The sequence below is a fragment of the Propithecus coquereli genome, unplaced genomic scaffold (genome assembly GCF_000956105.1).
Source record: "Propithecus coquereli isolate 6110/MARCELLA unplaced genomic scaffold, Pcoq_1.0 Scaffold127, whole genome shotgun sequence".
NCBI classification, from domain to species: domain Eukaryota; kingdom Metazoa; phylum Chordata; class Mammalia; order Primates; family Indriidae; genus Propithecus; species Propithecus coquereli.
This window is the reverse complement of record NW_012136858.1, coordinates 3,037,336-3,058,350: the sequence shown is the minus strand read 5'-3', so window position 1 is coordinate 3,058,350 and position 21,015 is coordinate 3,037,336. Positions and strand designations below refer to the sequence as shown.

Below are 21,015 nucleotides of genomic sequence, written 5' to 3'. Positions count from 1 at the left end.
CTCGGCCAGAGTGCAGTGGCATCATCATAGCTCACTGCAACCTCAAACTCCTAGGCTCAAGCGATTCTCTTACCTCAGCCTCCTGAGTAGCTGGAGTAGCTGGGACTACAGGAGCACACCACAGTGCCTGGCTAATTTTTCTATTTTTTTTTTTTTTTTGTAGAGACAGGGTTCTCACTGTTGTTCAGGCTAGTCTCAAACTCCTGACCTCAAGCAATCCCCTGCCTCATTCTCCCAAAGTGCTGGGATTATAGGCATGAGCCACCGTGCTTGGCCTACAGCATTGTTTTTAATAGCCAAAACTAGAAACAGCACAGATGTTGCTCAGCAATAGAATGGACAGATAAACTGCGATAGATTCGTAACATTGAATACCTATTGCAAAGAATACCTGTATCATGAAGCTGCTGCCAAACAGTGTCTTAATGTTGAATGAAAGAAGCAAGACACAAAAGAATATATACAGCATGATTCTTTTTATATAGACTTCAAAACAGACCAAACTGATAAAAGCTGGAAAAATTTGAATAAAATTATTGAAAATAATATGGGATAAAAGCAATGTTTCTAAATATATTTTGTATGATGTAATCTTAAGTATGTATGTGGAACTAAATGAATGAACTAAATATTACAAGTTGGTAATTTGGCTTCTGTCTGTATCCTCCCAAATTAATACATTTAGTTGAGCCAAAATATTTGGTAAATGTGGCTCTTATCATGAGAAAAATGTCAGGATGTTTTATATTTGTTGTATATGATGTTAAGGGGATAGAGTTGGGTAGACCTAGTTATTGACTAGGTTTGACTGGAGGAGAAAAATTACCTGTTTCAACAACTGAATGAATGCTGTTACTTTTTGGGATAGGGGAATAAATTAAGAGCAGTTTTGAATTTATTCAATTTATAAAATCCAGTTGAAGGAATTTTATTAGGCAGGAGAGGCCAAGAGTCAGGTAAGGATTAGAGATTTGAGTTTTATTAATATTTGAAATCAGATTGAGCAAATAATTTGGCTTAGAAAGAACACATGGAAGAGAGAAAAGCATAGAGATGAAACCCTATAATTTAAGGAGCTCGGGAACATTCTAAGGGGGAGAGGGGATATTATTAGAGATACGTGAACCAGAAATAGCCAGGTGGGAAGGTTGGGTAGTTTGCATTTTTTGTTTGTCACAAAACAATCTCTATTTTTATTTTTTATTATTAATATCTCCTGCTGTTGCCGTGACTCTACCTTTTTCTAAATTGACCTGACAGAAATTTAATTTGTAGTTGTCAATTTTGATTAATTTTTAATAGTCATTTCTAAATGCTTGAGGAAGTCTCATGGTGTTTGATATTTTATAGGGAACCTGGAGATAAAATTAAGAAGTAATTTTGGCAAACATAGGATTAGACTAGAAATTCTTAATCCAAAATTCAGAATATAAACTATTCAAATAGTTTAAATGTGGAGCAATTCTTAAAACTTTTTTTTTTTATGACTAGCTTTTGCCTATATTTACATACTTGTACATATTTACCATTGTTTAAAATCTTTTGAAAACACTTCTTATGGAAATTTTCAAGTAAACACAAAAGTAGAGAAAATTGTAAAATAAACTCCTCACTCTACTTCAAATGTTACCAACACTTGCCTTGATCCATCTCTTCCCCACCTCCTACCTCTCTGGATTATTTTAAAGTAAATCCCAAATGTCATATCCATAAATAGTTCAGAATGTCATATTTACTAAATTTCTGTTGAGTGTGAAATAGTCCATCATAAATATTTTGTACAGTTTTTACTTGGCTATTTAGTATTTAAAATTACCTAGCAAAGTATTGATATGAGCAGTTATGAAGTATATCATACCTTCATAGAAAATAATGTTTTACTTTTTTAATTACAGGCAAAATTATAAAGTCTGTTCCTGGAAAACTAATGAAAGAGGTGAATAACTGATTTATGTGTATTTTATAACATGATAGTCATAAACATATTTAAATATTGATGAATTTTGATGGATTGTATGATATTTAAAATCATTTTGATTTTTTGTTTTCTTAAAATGATCTATCACCACAGAAAGGTCAGCATTTGGAACCTTTTATCATGAATTTCATTAATTCTTGTGAATCTCCAAAACCTAAACCAAGTAGACCAGAATTGACCATTCTCAGCCCTACTTCGGAAAACAACAAGAAGGTACTGCATATTGCATTAAAGAGCCATTCATTTTAAAGTTGCCCTACTTGAGATGACTTTTCCATTATAGGAGAATGAATCCTTTGTTAATGAAGTGGATTGGACTGTACATTCCTTGATATGGAAAACAGTCGTACAATATACAGAGGCTATTGTGTGTAATTACTTGGTTCTTTGCTTTAATGTGGTAAATGTTTCTTTAGATATTGTATTTACAAACTTCTACCATTTCTGTGTTTGAGGGATTTTTAAAAGTAGTTTTCTTAGGTTATAAATCACCAACTTCTAATAATCAAGGAATTAATTGCTATAGTGTATTTATGTTTATTTGATGGTATTACCTAATTTTAATAGACTATAAAATATTTAATCCATTCATTAAACAAACATTTTACTGTGTGCCTATTATTGAGTGCCAGGCACTAGGAATATAAAGACATATTTCTTGTCCTCAAGAAGCTGTTTAGTGCCAAGGTGTAGTGTCCAGCATGAGGAGTTACGGGAGCTCAAAGGACAGGCCCCCTTCCTCCATCTTCATTTTTGTTATTACTGTGAATAGTATCTTTAATATTTTTTCATTTTATTACTTTGTTGTTGGTAAACAGAAATACAGTTAATTTTTATTCAACGTTCTTGCTAGACTTGTATTAGTTTTAGTAATATATCTGTTAATTTATTTAGATATACATAATTAACTGCAAATCATGGCAGTTTTGTTTCATTCCTGGTTAGAACCTGCTATACAAAGGAAATTGTTTTGTTGTTTTACCATTAAGTAGTATAATATAGCTTTTTTGGTAGATATCCTTTATGAGGTTAAGGAAATTCACGTTCATATTTATGGGTGGAAATAATCTATAATTTTTCTTTCTCATTTTATCCATGTTAGGTTTTGGTATCAAAGTTCTATTAGCCTTTTCCATTTTCTGGTAGACATTTATATAATAATTGGAGTTATTAGTTATTCTTTTAATATTTGCTAGAACTTGGTAAAGTCATGTAGTCCTTGAATTTTGTTTGTATGGAGATTTTTTTAACAGCCAATTTAATTTCCTTAACAATTATAAAATTCATTTATTACTTTATGAGTCAGTTTTGATAAGCTCTATTTTTTGATAAATTTTCCACTTTATCTAAATCTGAAAATTTATTGGTGCGAAGTTATCAATAATATTCTCTTTTCATTGTCTCTGACATCTTATAGTTATGTCTCCTTTTATTCCCAACATTCTTTGTCTTCTCGTTTTTCTTTTCTGGTTTTTTTTTTATTTGATTGACGTTGCCAAGATTTTGTCTGTTTTATCTTTTGCCTTTGTTGATGTTTTCTATCAGACTCTATTTTTAAAAATTTTTTATTCTTTATATTTCTCTGGGCTTATATTTCTGTTACAGTTTTAACTTCTTCAGGTAGAGCTAATACTTTAATAATTTTTAGCCTTTTCTAATATAAGCATTAAAATATGTACATTTCCCTTTAAATCTGTTTTTAAATATGGCTTGTAAATTCCACATGTAGTATTTTTGTTATTCAGTGCAGAATTTTCCATTATCATTCCTTCTTTGACCTGTGTGTTATTTATAAATGTTTCTTAATTTCCAAACATTTTTGAATTTTCAGGTTATCCTTTTCTGATTGTTATTGAATCCTAGTTTAATCATTGTGGTCAAAGAACACAATCCATATGATACAAGTTTTCCATTTTCAGTAATAGCTACCTCATTGCTTTTCAAACTTACAGTAACACTTGTTTGTCATTTTTCCAGGTTTTACTAACATTGTATATTAGGTTTCTGTTATGGCAGCACCCTTCTTTTAGATACTGATTTCTGCATCACTTGTACATTGTGTTACAATTCGCTCCAAAAGTTAGTGGCTTAAAACAACTATTATATTTGCTCATGATTCTGAATGTTGGTGGCCTGTTGGCTGGGCCATGTATTTTCAGCAAGCAATCCTGGGCTCATGTGACAGCAGCATTCTAAGAGGGCAGGCCCCAACACATAACTTTCCAGGACTCTGTTTGCTCAACATTTTGCAATTTGTCCCAAACATTTGTCCCATTAGCGAAAGCAAGTCATACAGCCAAACCCAGAGTTGATGTGGGTGGGATCTACACAAGAGTATAGCTATAGAGAGGCATGATCACTGGGGCTATTACTTTTACCTCAGTTTTCTTTCCAGTTTTGAAAAATTCTCGGCTATTATCTCTTTAGATACTGTCTTTTCCCTACTCCCTCTTACCTGCTTCTGGAATACCGATTTAATTCTCATTGTTTCCCATATATCTTAATCTTTCCCTCTTATTTTCTTTATTTCTGCTACTTTCTGGTCTATATTTATTTTTTCTGATCTGTCTTCCAGTTCTACCTCTTTAGTGATGTCAAATCTGCTGTTTAAATCTATCCAAACCTTTTAAAAAGTTTTGTTTTATTTTCATATATATATATATAATTTGCCCCTAGATCTACTATCTTTTTAAATAATGGTTTATTATTCCCTGCAGACATTTTCAGGCAAAACAGGAATTGAGTCTATCGTGTTACAAAACCTGGCTTGGTACTTAAGGTTCTTGAGTAGTAAGTGCACACAGGTACACGGCTGTGGTGGGGAGAAGCAGAAGCAGCTAACCTATCTACTGCTCTAAAGAATATAGTAGCTGAAAACTTGGCTTATGTTAATTTTGTTTGTGGTTTATATTAATGTACATTTCGCTTTCTTTAATAGAGCCTTTACATTTATCTTTATTGAACACAAAAATTCCACTAAATACCACTATAAAGTAAAAAATGTTAAAATGTTCAAGAGGAGGAATTGAGATATGGGCGTTGACTTTTTCCTCCTCTCTGCTCGAGCATCATTTTAAGTGGCTCTAAAGAGTAAGTCTCAGCCTTCCTCAGTAATAGCTCTGTCTCCCAAAAGATAGACACAAATGCAATTCATTAGTCTTTGTAATATTTGTCCTCTCTCTCAGGATTGTTGTGACTAGACCTAGAGATTGAAACTCAAAACTGCTTGAAAAGATGTAACAGCTTCTTAAGAAATTCTCTTTTAGTTGGCCTTCACTACGTATGCATGCTTTTGTGAATGATGGAATATGAAAGACCTATTGGGTAGTATTTTAGAAGATTACCCAGGGGAAACATAAGGAAAGAGTCATTATACTGCAGTGTGAATTTTAGTATATAGGGGATATGTCTGCAAAATAGCTTATGAAAGTTTGGTCAAACCAGAAACTTACTGGTGACTTTATAAATGGGCCCAGCCTCTAAGGAAAGGAATTTGGTACTTTGTAACAATATCCATCAGGTGTTTACGCTTCTTTGACCTCGTGACTCATGACTTAAATGCCAGGAATTTGTCAGAAGAAAATAATAGAAGAGCCTATAACATGTGAAGATATTCATTAAAGTATTGTTTATAGAAATGAAAAATTGGAAACAACATGAAACTCCAACATTACAGAAATGATTAATTATTTTAAGGAACATCTGCTCAGGGAATATTTTGCTGCAGATAAAATTGTGCTTCTGAAAACTATAAAGCAACATAAAGATACTTGATATGGTGCTAAGTGAAAAAAGTATAACATGATAATTTTTGAACCCCACTGATTGCAGCTATGTACATAGAGACTAGAAGGGAATATACAAAAGTATAATAGTTACAGTATTAGATGGTTGAGTTATTTTTCTCCTTCTTTTCCAGACTTACTGTACTGTTACTGTTTTTTAATGAAAAAATTAAACTAAGGATGTAGAAGGGTATGGGGAATATCAGGAGGGAGAGCCCTTTTCATATTTCTTTGGTTGGGGAAAAATGTTTTAAACTTATGCCTCTGCATTAAGACTATCTGACAAACGAGCCAATAGAATGTATTGTGTGTGTTCTCTTCCTTTTCTAGGAAGCTTTTTAAAAATTCATCTTCAGATAAAATTGAATATACTTTCCTCCACAGTCCTCTGTACTTTGCTTCTCTCATAGTGCCTGTTTTATGCCATTTCATTTGTTTTCTTGACCTGTTTCTATTAGATGTTAAATTTTTTTTTTTTTTTTGAGACAGAGTCTCACTCTTTTCCCTGGGCTAGAGTGAGTGCCATGGCGTCAGCCTAGCTCACGCAACCTCAAACTCCTGGGCTCAAACGATCCTTCTGCCTCAGCCTCCCGAGGCAAAGTGAAAAAGGCTAACCTCAAAGCTAAAATTGTCTGATTAATTTCTTTCTATTTTTGGTAGAGACGGGGTCTCGCTTCTTGCTCAGGCTGGTTTCGAACTGCTGAGCTCAAACAGTCCGCCCGCCTTGGCCTCCCAGAGTGCTAGGATTACAGACGTGAGCCACTGCGCCTGGCCTAGATGTTAAATTTTTTAGAGAACAGTGACCCATTTTTGTATTCCTTGCCCTTGGCATGCTATCTGGTCTGGCACATAGAAATTACTTTATAAATGTTTATTGAATGAATGTGTAAATGAATAAGATATTTCTTCAGTTAATTAGTTATCCAAGATATATTTGATTATTATTGATAGTAGATTCTTTTTGCATAGTTTTGGGGTAAGTAGAGGTGAGAGTTAGTTGCATTTCATAATTTTTACTATTATTAATTCTTCATATCGTGTTTTTTTCACATCAATTAGACTTTTCTGGGCTTTGAATATTACTGTCCAAATAAACTTTGCTTAAAGCTGAATTTTCACCCCTACTCATTAATTAATTAGTGATTTATAATTTTTAAATCATGTTTTAAGATTAACTATCAGTAATATATTTATATATTTTAATATGTTATTTTGGTATATAAAAACAAAGGAGTGGGTCTTTATAAATAATGAATTATCTGTTATGCCTAAAATGAATGCAGACTTTATGTAATATTTTCGGGGGAACATGTATTTTTTAATGCAATTGTGGGCATAAATATGGAATTTTAGAAACCTATCTTAACCCAATATTCCATTTTGATTGGAAAAGGTTTAAATGCCTTTGCTCTGTGTTACTTTAGTCATTATCAACAGCATGTGTTTATTAATAAATATTAATAAATATGTCTTTGTTACTTAAACTTACACTTCAGCTTTTCAATGATCTGTTTAAGAATAATGCAAACCGTGCTGAGACTACAGAGAGAAAGCAAAATCAGAATTATTTTATGGAGGTGATGACTGTAGAAGGAGTCTACGATTACCTGATGTATGTAGGTAAGATCTAAGTGGTTTATGTTAAGACCTGTTTTTCAGTCATCTATCTTATTTCTTCTATGATGCAAATAATGATTTTGAGTATTGCCCCATCATAAGTTTTTTTTTAATTGAAGGTACTTTTTTTTTATAAGAATTCAATATAATTGGTCTTGAACGTATTAAAGTTGCTAGCATTTGCAGATAAAATATTGACTGTTGTCATTTGTGCATTCTACATTAGAAAATGTTCAAAATATCAATTTATCTGGAACAACAAGGTATTCCATTTGATCCATTTCAGGACGGGTGGTTTTCCAAGTTCCTGACTGGCTTCATCATCTCTTAATGGGAATGCGAATCCTCTTTAAAAACACCCTGGAAATGTATACTGACTACTATCTTCAGTGTAAGCTAGAACAACTATTTCAGGAACACCGTTTGGTCTCACTCATAACACTTCTTAGAGGTTTGTGTTTTCCCATGTTTGTATGTTTTATGTACTTTGTGATTTTAATTGGATTTAAAAGACTTAGAAGTCTTGTTTTTGGTTTAGTATTTCTACGATGAGGAACTACTTCGTATATAAATAGATGAAAATTCCATAAATATTTTTTTTTTACTCTTTTTTTAGATGCTATATTCTGTGAAAACACTGAGCCTCGCTCTCTCCATGAAAAGCAAAAAGGAGCAAAACAGACTTTTGAAGAAATGATGAATTACATTCCAGGTGTAATATTTAAGAAGTAACTTAATTTAATATAGATTAGCACTCCTTTGAGGTCACAGTGCATAGTAAGCTGATTTTTGAAGCTGATTTTTACTGAGAGTTTTCATTTTAGAAATAGTATAAGGACCAATTAGTAGTATAAGGACCAATTAAAATTAACTCAGTTATATAAAATTTGTTTCTTTCCGATGTTAGCACTAAGAGCTTTAAGACAAGGCAGTTTCTACTCACATAATAGCCAGATTCTTTCAGCAATAACTTAGAATCAGATTGATCAAAGCGACATGTTGTAGGACAATTGGAGTCCTATGCCCACTACATGATCAGAATAGCTACAGAAGTGGGTATGACTAAAAGATCAGAATTCGTTCATTCATTCCAAATTTACTGAGCACCTTCCATGTTCCAGGGACTATGCAAAGTACAAGGAATATAAAAAATGTGTTTGAGTAGCTTAGTATAGCAGGAAGACAGACAGATAGATAAAACATACATGTGATAATAGAGACATGTTCATGTTACAGAGATATCACAAAGGAGGAAGATAGTCACCTCTCTTGCAGAGTTGGTAGGTTTGGGCCACTAAGTAAATGAATGATAGTAACCTCTGACTGTGGTAGAAGATACAAGGAAAAATGTCAAAGGATCAAATCAGAGGATAATTGATTTAGGACATTTTTAATGTGAAGTGCCTATAAATTATTCAGGAGGAAATGTCTAATAAGCAATTGAATATCTAGGTTTGGGCTCTTTCCCATCTTGCAAGATGGTGGGTGAAAAAGCTGAGAAGCTGGATACTAAAGAGAAGAAACCTGAAGCCAAGAAGGCTGATGCCGGTGGCAAAGTGAAAAAGGCTAACCTCAAAGCTAAAAAGGTTAAGAAGGGGAAGCCCCACTGCAGCTGAAATCCTGTTCTCGTCAGAGGAATCGGCAGATAGTCCTGATCTGCCATGTACTCTAGGAAGGCCATGTACAAGAGGAAATGCTCAGTGGCTAAGTCCAAGGTTGAAAAGAAAAAGAAAGAGAAGGTCCTCGCCACTATTACAAAACCAGTTGGTGGTGACAAGAATGGTGGCACTTGGGTGGTTAAACTTCGCAAAATACCTAGATATTATCTAACTGAAGATGTGCCTCGAAAGCTGTTGAGCCATGGCAAAAAACCCTTTAGCCAACACGTGAGAAGACTGCGAGCCAGCATCACTCCCAGAACCATCCTCATCATCCTCACTGGATGCCACAGAGGCAAGAGGGTGGTTTTCCTGAAGCAACTGGGCAGTGGCTTGTTACTTGTGACTGGACCTCTGTCCCTCAATCAAGTTCCTCTGCGAAGGACACACCAGAAATTTGTCATCACCACCTCCACAAAAATTGATATCAGCAATGTGAAAATCCCTAAGCATCTCACTGATGCTTACTTCAAGAAGAAGAAGCTGCGGAAGCCCAGACACCAGGAGGGTGAGATCTTTGACACAGAAAAAGAGAAATATGAGATTATAGAACAGTGCAAAGTGGATCAGAAAGCTGTGGACTCCCAAATTTTACCAAAAATCAAGGCTATTCCTTAGCTCCAGGGCTATCTGCGATCTCTGTTTGCTCTGACAAATGGAATTTATCCTCACAGATTGGTATTCTAAATTTTTACAAAGAACCTAATTAAATAACTGAAAGATCAAAAAAAAAAAAAAGAATAGGTTTGGAAGTTGGAGGAAAGATGGTACAGGGTAGATTAATAGAGATACGGGAATCATGTGTGAGTGAATACTAATGCCCAGGGAGAAAATAGAGAGTAAGAAGAGAGTGACTCCTGGTTTCTGGTCTGGCACATAAGAAACTGGAAGTTGCCACTCCATCCTAGTAACAAGTAAAAACCCGAAAAAAACTAAAAAATCAACAGCTCTTAGATCCACCAGAATGGTGGGGTCAAAGGCAAATCACTGCCCCCAAAATTAGAGAGACCAAGAGGTAGATAACAGAATCACAGCTAGCTGGAGCAAAAACCCATGAACTCAAACCTTTGTGGAAGCCATTGTTGAGGTGGGGAAACTTTGATGAATTTCTGGAGGCTCAATATGGACAAGTTTGAGAGATTAAAAACTCCAGAGGAACCAAGTCATGGTGGACCCCTCCATACTTTTGTGAGTTTTATCTCAGGGGCTTAACCAGGTTCCCACAGTGAATATTGGAGAAAAATCCCCTTGTGCTTCTCACAGAGAGAGGGGAAAAGGAACCATTTTGAAATACGTCAGAGTACTCTGTTCATCTTAATAAACCCTGCCCTCAGGAGAAACTATTAATATTTATCCAGAGCCTAATTGACCTAGAGGAAGGGAAATACCCAACTCCAGCCACTGTGATCTTCAATATGGAAGAAGGGAAATAACTCCAGTCTACTGTAGCCATCCTGTCATACCTAAGGGGGATGGGGGAAACCCCTGAAGCGGGTGTGAAGTTCACAGTCCAGTGGTATAGGCTCAATAAAAGACTGAGACCTATTCATAGGACTGTAGAAACCTTCCTCGCTGTGTACCTCACCACCACATTACTAAAGGCCTATTTATGGCAGTTCCTATTACCCAGTGCATCATGTCCAGCTATCAAGAAAAAATTACAAGACATGCTAAAGGCAAAAAAACAGTTTGGAGAGAAAGAGCATCAGAACAGACTTGATATAGCAGGAATGTTAGAATTATATACCAGACCAAGTGGGATTTATCCCAAGTATTCAAGGGTAGGTCAACATTCATTCAAAAATCAGTTAATGTGGTCCATTACACCAACAGGTTAAAGAAGAAAAATCTTATGATCATAACAATAGATGCAGAAAAAGCACTTGATAAAATCCTACAACCACTCATAAAAAATAATCTTCTAGGAATAGAAGGGAACTTCCTCAACTTGATAAAAAAATCTACAAAAACACCCCGTAGCTAACATTATACTTAATGGTGAGGAACTTGAGGCTTTCCCACTAAGATCAGGAACAAGGTAAAGATGTTCCCTCTCACCACTGTATTTCAGCATTGAACTGGAAGTCCTTGCTAATGCAGTAAGGCAATAAAAGGAAATAAAGTATACTGATTAGCCAGGAAGAAATAAAACTGTCTTTGTTTACAGGTAACATGATTGTGTAGAATATCTAAAAAAACTAATAAAAACACTCTTGGAACTAATAAGCAATGATAGCAGGGTTGTAGGATATAAGGTTAACACATAAAATTCTATCACTTTTCTTTATACCAGCAATGAACAAACAAGTGGTATTCGAAATTAAAAACAATACCATTTGCATTAGCACTCCTAAAAATGAAACACTTAGGTAAAAATCCAACAAAGAAATCAAAGAAGAACTAAATAAATGGAGAAATATTTTATGTTCATGAATAGGAAGTCTCAGTATTTTCAAGATATCAATTCTTCACAACTTGATCTATAGATTCAATGCAATCCCAATTCAAGTCCCAGTAAGTTATTATATTTTGTGAGTATCGACATTTTGAAGATTATATGGAGGGGCAGAAGAACCCAGAATAGCCAACTCAATATTGAATGAAAGAACAAAGTCAGAGGATTGACACTGCTTTGCTTCAAGACATACTATAAAGCTACAGTAATCAAGACAGTGTGATATTGGCAAAAGAATATATGAATTCAAATAGATCCATGAAACTCAGTAGAGAGCCCAGAAATAGAACCAGATAGATAATGTCACCTGATCACTGATCTTTGACAAAGTTGCAAAGGCAACACAATGGAGAAAAGATAGTCTTTTCAACAAATAGTGCTGGAATAACTGGACATCCACATGCAAAAAAATGATCAGACACAGACCTTACATCCTTCACAAAAATTAACTCAAAATTTATCGTAGACCTAACTGTAAAAAGCAATACTATAAACTCATAGAGGATAACGTAAGAAAAAATTTAGATGACCTTCAGTTTTGCAGTGTCTTTTTAGTTGCAACGCCAAAGGCATGAGCCGTGAAAGAAAGAATTGATAAGCTTTACTTCATTAAAATTTTGCTTTGTGAAAGATACTGTCAAGAGAATGAGAAGAGAGGCCACAGAGTGGGAGAAAATATTTGCAAAAGACTTACCAGATTAATACTGGTACCTAAAATATACAAAGAAATCTCAAAACTCAACAATAAGAACACGAAGTACTTGATTTAAAAATTAGCCAAATACCTTGACACCTCACCAAAGAAGATATATAGATTGCAAATAAACATATGAAAAGATGCTCCACATCATGTGTCATCAGGGAAATACAAATTAAAACAACAATGGGATACCACTACACACCTATTAGAATATCCAAAATCTAGAACACTGACAACACCATTTGCTGGGGAAGATGTGAAGCAACAAGAACTCTTCATTCATTGCTGATAGGAATGCAAAATTGTGTTGCCACTTTGGAAGACAGTTTGGTGGTTTCTTACAAAACTAGACATACTCTTAACATAAGATCCAGCAATTGTGCTTCTTGTTATTTATCCAAAGGAGTTGAAAACATGTCCACCCAAAAACCTGCACATCAATGTTTATAACAGCTTTATTCAAAACTGCCAAAATTTGGAGGCAAGCAAGATGCCCTTTATTAGGTGAATGGATAAATAAACTATGGTACTTACAGAAAATAGAATATCATTCAGTGCTATAAAGAAATGAGTTATCAAGTCATCAGAAGACATGGAGAAACCCTAAACTCATGTTATTGTGTGAAAGAAGCCAATATGAAAAGACTACATGCTGTATGATTCCAACTATATAACGTTCTGGAAAAGGGAAAAATAAGGAGACAGTAAAAAGATTAGTGGTTGCCAGAATTTAGGGGGGAGGGATGAATAAGTAGAACACAGGATTTTCGGGGTAATGAAACTAATCTGTTTGATACTATAATGGTGGGTACATGTCATTATACACTTGTCCAAACCCACAGAATGTACAACACCAAGAGTGAACCCCATTATAAATTACGGACTCTGGGTGATAATGTAGGTTTATCAGTTATAACAAATGTACAGTCTTGTGGGGGATGTTGAGAATGGAGGAGACTGCATGTGTTGGGACAAGGGAGTACATGGGAAATCTCTATACCCTCAGTTTTGTTGTGAACACAAAACTACTCTAAAAAACAAAGTCTGTTTTCAAAAGAGAAGAGAAGAGTGCTTAGGACAGAATCTTAGAGAGTTCTCAGCATTGAAGAATTATTCTTGAAATAGTTCTGTTGGTCTTTGTGGAAACAATTAAGTTAAATACCTGGTCTGCATATGAAAGTGAACATAAGCTATTTTTGAGTAAGTTTTCTGTAGACAAATGATGAAATCATTTTTTACCCGCTTTGTAATATAGTGACCCTTAGCATTCATACTTTTAATGGTCTCAGTTTTGATATTCAGGACCAACATGGAAAACCAGTGAATATACTAATGTGTTATTTTACTGAGGCACAAGTGTGAACCACATTTTCTTTAAGAATCCCGTTTGAAAAGAAGTAACTTAGTTCTTAAGCCTAGCATGCCTTTCTGTTATCCTGTATTCTTACTTAGTGACACCTCAAGGATCTCAAAGATCACATATATTTGTTCATTAACTTCATGCATATTAGTAATACTTGGGAAATTCCATGGAGTATTGGTTAATTTGAATATTCACCAAAGATCTATATTGGGCTAACATATCTTGAAAATAGCAAGGATATACTATGCCCATTGTAAATTGAATTTAGCCTTTGCCTCTTAGAATTAGATTTAACTTATAGAACCAAGCATAAAGGGAGAATTTTTTATGAATAGCGCAAAGTTTAGTTACAATGGGGGGAAAGGGCAAATATTTGACTGCCTTGTTTACTTAAGAATAATTTGTTTTTTCTGCTTGGGGAAAACATTAAGTGGAGACTTGTTTTTTTTATTTCAAAACATTGAGGGGGTACAAATATTTTAGGTTACATGGATCACTTTTGTAATGCTTGAGTCCCAGTTACAGGTGTGACAATCACCCAAATAGTGTTCATAGTAACCATTAGGTAGCTTTTTTTCTCCTCCCCTGCTCCTCCCTCCTCGCTGGTTGATTTCCACTGAGTTTTACTTCCCTCTGTGCACATGTGTGCTCATCAGTTAGTTGCAATTTAATAGTGAATACATGTGGTGTTCGTTTTTCCATTCTTAAGATACTTTACTTAGGGCCGGGCGCGGTGGCTCACGCCTGTAATCCTAGCACTCTGGGAGGCCGAGGCGGGTGTATTGTTTGAGCTCAGGAGTTCGAAACCAACCTGAGCAAGAGCGAGACCCCCGTCTCTACTAAAAATAGAAAGAAATTAATCGGACAACTAGAAATATATAGAAAAAATTAGCCGAGCATGGTGGTGCATGCCTGTAGTACCAGCTACCCTGGAGGCTGAGGCAGAAGGATCACTTGAGCCCAGGAGTTTGAGGTTGCTGTGAGCTAGGATAACGCCACGGCACTCTAGCCCAGGCAACACAGTGAGACTCTGTCTAAAAAAAAAAAAAAAAAAAAACGGGCGTGGAGGAGAGAAATGCCGTAAGACCTAATACAGTGGTTCATTTTCAGGAATTGGGGTTGACAGTAATATGAACACTGGCTTTTCAAGTCTCAGGTGAGTTCACCTGACTTAAAAAAAAAAAAAAAGATACTTTACTTAGGAGAATGGTCTCTAGTTCCATCCAGATTGTTGCAAAAGATATTAATTCATCTTTTTTATGGCTGAGTAGTACTCCATGGTGTGTGTGTGTGTGTGTGTGTGTGTGTGTGTGTATATCTATATCATATTTTATTGATCCACTCAGAATTGGTGGGCACTTGGATTGATTCCACATCTTTGCAGTTGTTAATTGTGCTGCGATAAACATTTGAGTGCAGGTGTCTTTTTGATGAAAAATCTTCTTTTCCTTTGGGTAAATACCTAATAGTAGGATTGCTGGATCAAATAGTAGGTCTACTTTTAATTCTTTGAGGAATTGCCATATTGTTTTCCATAGAGGTTGTACTAATTTGCAGTCCCACCAACAGTGTGGGACTTTGCATTCTTTCTGCATCCATGCCAGCATCTATTGTTTTTGGACTTTTTAATAAAAGCCATTCTAACTGGGGTATGGTGTTATCTCATTGTGGTTTTAATTTGCACTTCCCTGATGATTAGTGACATTGAACATTTTTGCATATCCTTATTGGCCATTTGTCTGTCTTCTTTTGAGAAGCTTCTGTTCATGTATTTTGCCCACTTTTTAATAGGGTTGTTTTTTTCTTGCTGATTTGCTTGAGTTCTTTGTAAATTCTGGTTATTAGCACTTTATTAGATGTATAGCTTGCAAATATTTTCTCCTGTAGGTTGTCTGTTCGCTCTGTTGATTGTTTCTTTAGCTGTGCAGCAGCTTTTTAGTTTAATCAAATCCCATTTATTTTTGTTGTTGCCATGATTGTCATTGGGGTCCTAGTCATAAATAGTTTGCCTAGGCCGATACCTAGAAGAGTTTTTCCTACATTTTCCTCTAGAATTCTTATGGTTTCATGCCTTAGCTCTAAGTCTTTTATCCATCTTGAGTTAATTTTTGTGAGTGGTGACAGGTAGGGGTCCTGTTTCATTCTTCTGCATATGGTTATGCAATTTTCCCAGCACCACTTATTGAACATGGCTTCTTTTCCCCAGTGTACATTGTTGTCTGCTTTGTCAAAGATCAGTTGGTTTGTAGGTAGATGGTTTTATATCTGAGTTCTTTATTCTCTTCCATTGATCTGTGTCTCTATTTTTGTACCAATACCATGCTATTTGGGTTACTATAGCCTTGTAGTATAGTTTAAGATTGCTTTGGCTAGTTGGGCTCTTTTCTGGTTCCACACAAAGTGTAACATTATTTTTTCTAGATCTGGGAAATGTGATGTTGTTATTTTGATGGGAATTGCATTGAATCTGTAAATCACTTTGGGTAGTATAGACATTTTAACAATGTTGAGTCTACCAATCAATGAGCATGACATGTTTTTCCACTTGTTTGTATTATCTGCAATTCCTTACTGTTTCATAGTTCTCTTTGTAGAGGGCTTTCACCTCCTTGGTTAAGTATATTGCTAGGTATTTTATTTTCTTTGTTAGCTATTGTGAATGGTATTGAGTCTTTGATGTGACTCTCAGCTTGACTGTTACTGGTGTATAGAAATGCTACAGATTTGTATACATTGATTTTTATAACCTGAGACTTTGCTGAATTTATTTATCAATTCCAGGAGTCTTTTGGCTCTCTTTTGGGAGTGAGCTCCGCTTCTCTTGCCTAAGTTATCCTTGCCCTCCTGTCTGTTTCACACGGGCGTGCTTTTACACGCCACACTCGGTTGCTATGGCACTTCGAGCTGGGATCCTCCCTAGTCTGACAGCATGGCTTTGAGTCTCAACAGGGCTCCAAAATCATTTTCTTGGCCTTAGGGAAAGCCACTGGAGGAGGGTCAAGGCAGACTTTTCAGACTAGGAAGGCTATTTGTGGGGAAGGGGTCACAGTTCCCCAACTGGCTGTTTGGAGTGAGCTCTGCCTCTCTTGCCTTACCGCCTCTGGTTGCAAACAGGTGCCCCGCCCTCGGTTGCTATGGCACCATGGCTAGGATCTTCCCATGGAAGTACCCACCCTAGTCCAACACCGTGGCTTTGGGGGGGAGGGTTCCCCAGATCGCTGTGTCTCGGACCCCCCCAGTATTTTCCTGTCAGTTCCACCCACGTGGGCTTCCTCGTCTGAGTCCAACTCCTAAACTGCGACCCTTGCCCCCCACTCCCAGCAACCCGCTTGAGTCCAGGGGGCACGAGTCCAGGGGACACGGGATCCAGCCTGTGTGTCTGACCTGCTGGCCTAAGCCTCTGAGAAATGCCAGCAGGAAGGGAGCTGCCAGATCGGGCACCCCAGGTCCACTGCAGGTCCTCAAGGGGAAAGACGTGTGCCCCACTCTCTGTGGAAACCTCAGACTGGAGGGCGCCAGCTAGGGAGAGGTGGTTGCTTACCACATTCTCATCTCAAACTGCTCTCCTGGTTGCGGGGGTGGGGGGGGGGCAGGGAAGGACAAAAGTTTGGAAGATATTTGAAACACGGACTTGGGGGGAGGGGAACCAAGGGCAACACACGTAACCTAAACATCTGTACCCCATAATATGCTGAAATAAAAAAAAAAAAAAGTTTGGAAGAAAGTTGGCTCTCCCGCCTCTTGGATCACTCTCCTTGGAGGGGAACCCTGCACAGTATGTCCAAGCTCTGGGATCATGCAAGTTCTCCCCACAATTCCATGGTTGCCACAGTGCTTGCGCTCTTGGGGTTGGAGAAGCTTCCAAGAAACTTGGTAGCCCTCTGATCACTGAAGGAGTGTGGGACGGAGAAAGGGATCCCCCGCCCTTACTCCTTCACTGGGCTCTGAGCCTGTCTGGGTTTGATCCTTGCTGATACCTTTGTTTCCTTTATCCTCTTCCTTCTCTGCTATGCAGTTTTCCTCCATGAGGTCCCCTGCAGGCTCTGGCACTTCCCTCTCTCACCTACACCTGAGATGCCTCCCCTCTCCCCTCTTTTTTATCTGATACCCTTCCTTACTTCTGGGGTGGTCGGGCAAGTGATGTCAGAGGGTTCAGCAATCTTGCCCCCACCCCTAAGTGGAGATCTTAATAAGGATTGACTTTTTTGGTAACAGGAATGATATGTGTGGTACATGACAGCTGTACAGTTGGGCAACAACCTGAACTTGGCTCCTAAGTGTTCAAACATTTGTAGTGTTTTTCAGAATGATTGGTCTTTAAGATGATTAATAGTAATTTATATAAAAAGTACAGAAATAGAGTGGTCATAGTCATTGCAAAGAGTCTACCTTTAAAAATTAATTTTTTTTCTGATATTAAGAACATTATGAAAATATATAGAATAAAAAGTAGAAGCTATCCTCTTCCCCACTGTGTAGAAGTAGGCTCATGCTCCAGTTTGGTGTTAATCCTTGCAGACGTTTTTCTATGCATTTTTATATGTGTATCTACAAATGTATAAACATCATTTTAGAGTTTAATTTTTTTATTTTTCCCTAATAGGATAATACAGTATGTATTATTTTCCAACTCTCTTTCATTACTTAATAGTGTAAGCAGACATTTTTTACTGTGACATTCCTCAGAGCTTTCAGTGTGCTTTTGTGTATCGTGAATCTCCAAAAGTGGGATACATGATACTGCATTTCTTGACCATAGAACCCATTTTTCCAGAAGCCTCTTGCAAAAACACTGGTTTGGGAAATACTGATTAATAGTTTTTGCATAATATCTGGGAAACAGGGTGGGGATTTTGCTTTATGATTTAGTTAATGATGAATCACTTTATAATATAAAATTGTTCCACATGTGGCTTTTTTGTGTAGATCTGTTAGTCAAGTGTATTGGCGAAGAAACCAAGTATGAAAGCATCAGACTTCTATTTGATGGCTTACAGCAGCCAGTACTCAACAAGCAGGTAAAATCCATTAGAGCTGGTAGGCTGGTGTTGACTAGGTTTGTTGAATGACACAGAGGGTATCTGGTTTATTATTAGCTGTGTAAGTGACACTATACTAAATCAAGGCAGTGTAATTCAAACATTCAGATGAGGTATCTTATTTGTGTTACTCTTTTTTGGTGATCTCCTTTTTCTTAATAACATGAATTGTTTTGATTTAAAAGTAATATATATTCATTGTAGAAATTTTGGAATATATAGAAAATTTATGAAATACAGCAAAAAATTAAAAATTGGTAATTCCATCATTCAACTCACATAGAATAACCACAGTTAACATTTTTATGTTTATAGTCTATAATATTCTGTTGAGATCTTAATACAGTTGGAATTTTGTATTATTTCTTTAAAATTTTTATTGCATATAAAATGTTTAACATAAAAATGAGTTTTGAGGCATAATAATAAAATGTTCACATGCAAACACATGTGTACCTACCACCCATTTAAGAATAGAACATTATTGATAGTATTTGAAGCTACTTTTCTGCTTGTTTTGCATTGTTAGTCCCATTTCCCACCTTGCCATTTAGGGGTAACCACCATCCTCAATTTTGTGCTTATCATTTTTTTGGTTTTTATGTTTAGTGCCTTAAAATTTATTATTATTATTATTATTTTGGTGCTTTAGCTTACTTATGTGTTGTTGGACATTGTGATACAGGAGCTGTTTCCAGAGCTCAATAAGGTAACTAAAAAGCAATAATTTTATTTGTTACTCTCTTAATGGTATGCTGACATTTATTTTAATTAGGGACACACAGGCAAAGCCTTTGTCTCTTATGATCCTGTAAAAAATGAACAACCTCAACTAATGGCTTGTTAAATTTCTTTATTCAACATACCCAACATAATAAGAATGGATTTTGGGAGATAGGAACTGAATAGCCTCTGCTTTGACTTTATCCCTTCCTAATTACAAACACATAGGGTCCCTTTACAGTCTTTCCAGAGGAAGGTGTAAGTTTAAGTTGCAACACTGAATGCTGTGTAAGTCAGAGACTTGTGTATTTTTTGAAGCAATTGGGTTTATATAAACTCAAGAGCACAAAATGAATTAAAATTAGAGTACAATAATATTATTATTATATTGAATCTTGAGGATTTTGAATTTTGAACAAAAGTGTAAGTCATTATTTTCCATTTTATTTTTTGACTAATCCTCTTGGTTGGATGAAAAACTATTTTTCAAGGCTGTGGTATTACAATGAAATGTCACTTCTTGGTTGGATGAAAAACTATTTTTCAAGGCTGTGGTATTACAATGAAATGTCACTTTTGTAGAATAGAGGAAACCAGATTTGAACTATTTACCTATTTTAAGCTTTCACATTATCATTATATTAAGGGTATATTAGAACAGGGTGGCAACTACAGACATTTTATGTTCAGTTTACATGGGAATCAACTCCAGTAAACATTCAGCTTTGAGACTTTATAAGGTCTGTCACTATATGTTGCCATTTTCTCATCTCTAACATAGATATTAAATGCTGCATATGCCAACCAATTTCTTTTGGTTTACAATATATGTATTTCTTAGATTAGAATACATTAGAGCTGTTAAGCAACTCACAAATGATCCTTTATCTTATTGCCTCTATTAAATGGATGTATTTTCACTTTAGGTACAAAAGGAAGTTACCTCTGTGACATCCTGGATGTAAACATTTGAATTTGGTATAGAATAACCCATTGAAATTTCCGCTGTGCTAGTGGAGTAGAAATGTACATTTTTCTTTTACTTTTGTATATTCTTGTATATATCATGTACTTCAGTGTCTGAAATTTTGATTGTTTCAATAAAGACTAACAGAAATTTAATAATGATTAAAAGTGACTGAGTTTCATAGCCTTTGTATTGTATCACTTTGAAAATAATTATGTTTAATGTGGAGGAACAGTAAGATCTGATTTTTCTTATATAGAGTTGATACATTTCAGTATATTTATTTCCTTTTTTTCCCATTTTCTACATAGTTAATAACTGTATGTCTATAAATAAAACATCCTATATGAATTTTTCATAATAAACAAGGGATTTTTCCTTACTCTTGCTGGATGACTGACAGGTTATTGCCATTGGGTGTGAAAACTGAATACTTACAGATATTTTGTGGTGGCGTGACTGCAACTAAGCTTCACTGAATCGTGTGTAACTATATTCCCAAAGCTTGTTTAAACAATTTAGACAAGTAGATTCGTGGTTTACGTTGCCTGTTATCCCTTCAAAAGAAACATACAGAATTAACTGTATTTCTTGAAGGTTAACTTAAAAATTATTTTTAAAGATTCAATGTTTAGAATTCTTGGAATTCCTTACCATGCTGTACATTTCTCCTTAAAACAAATTTGTCTGTCAATATTGGGCATTTTGCATTTGGTTATTTTTTGTAATA

The 21,015-nt window shown here is 35.7% G+C and overlaps 1 protein-coding gene and 1 pseudogene across 4 annotated transcripts in view; both read left to right on the top strand.

Annotated features, from left to right (window-relative positions):
* Positions 1-20,456, top strand: part of SNX14 (sorting nexin 14) — a 95,834-nt gene extending 75,378 nt beyond the window's left edge. For all 3 annotated transcript variants that reach the window (XM_012638216.1, XM_012638215.1, XM_012638217.1), the window contains 8 exons: positions 1,896-1,936; positions 2,072-2,191; positions 7,260-7,383; positions 7,667-7,831; positions 7,997-8,092; positions 18,483-18,574; positions 19,248-19,304; positions 20,245-20,456. In XM_012638216.1, coding sequence (XP_012493670.1) covers positions 1,896-1,936; positions 2,072-2,191; positions 7,260-7,383; positions 7,667-7,831; positions 7,997-8,092; positions 18,483-18,574; positions 19,248-19,304; positions 20,245-20,283 — 734 coding nt within the window. In that variant the 3' untranslated portion in view covers positions 20,284-20,456. The remainder of the gene's footprint in view (positions 1-1,895; positions 1,937-2,071; positions 2,192-7,259; positions 7,384-7,666; positions 7,832-7,996; positions 8,093-18,482; positions 18,575-19,247; positions 19,305-20,244) is intronic.
* Positions 8,835-9,749, top strand: LOC105805339 (annotated as a pseudogene). Its single transcript, XR_001137204.1, has one exon. The product of XR_001137204.1 is annotated as a 60S ribosomal protein L6 pseudogene (transcript).
* Positions 20,457-21,015: the final 559 nt, after the last annotated feature.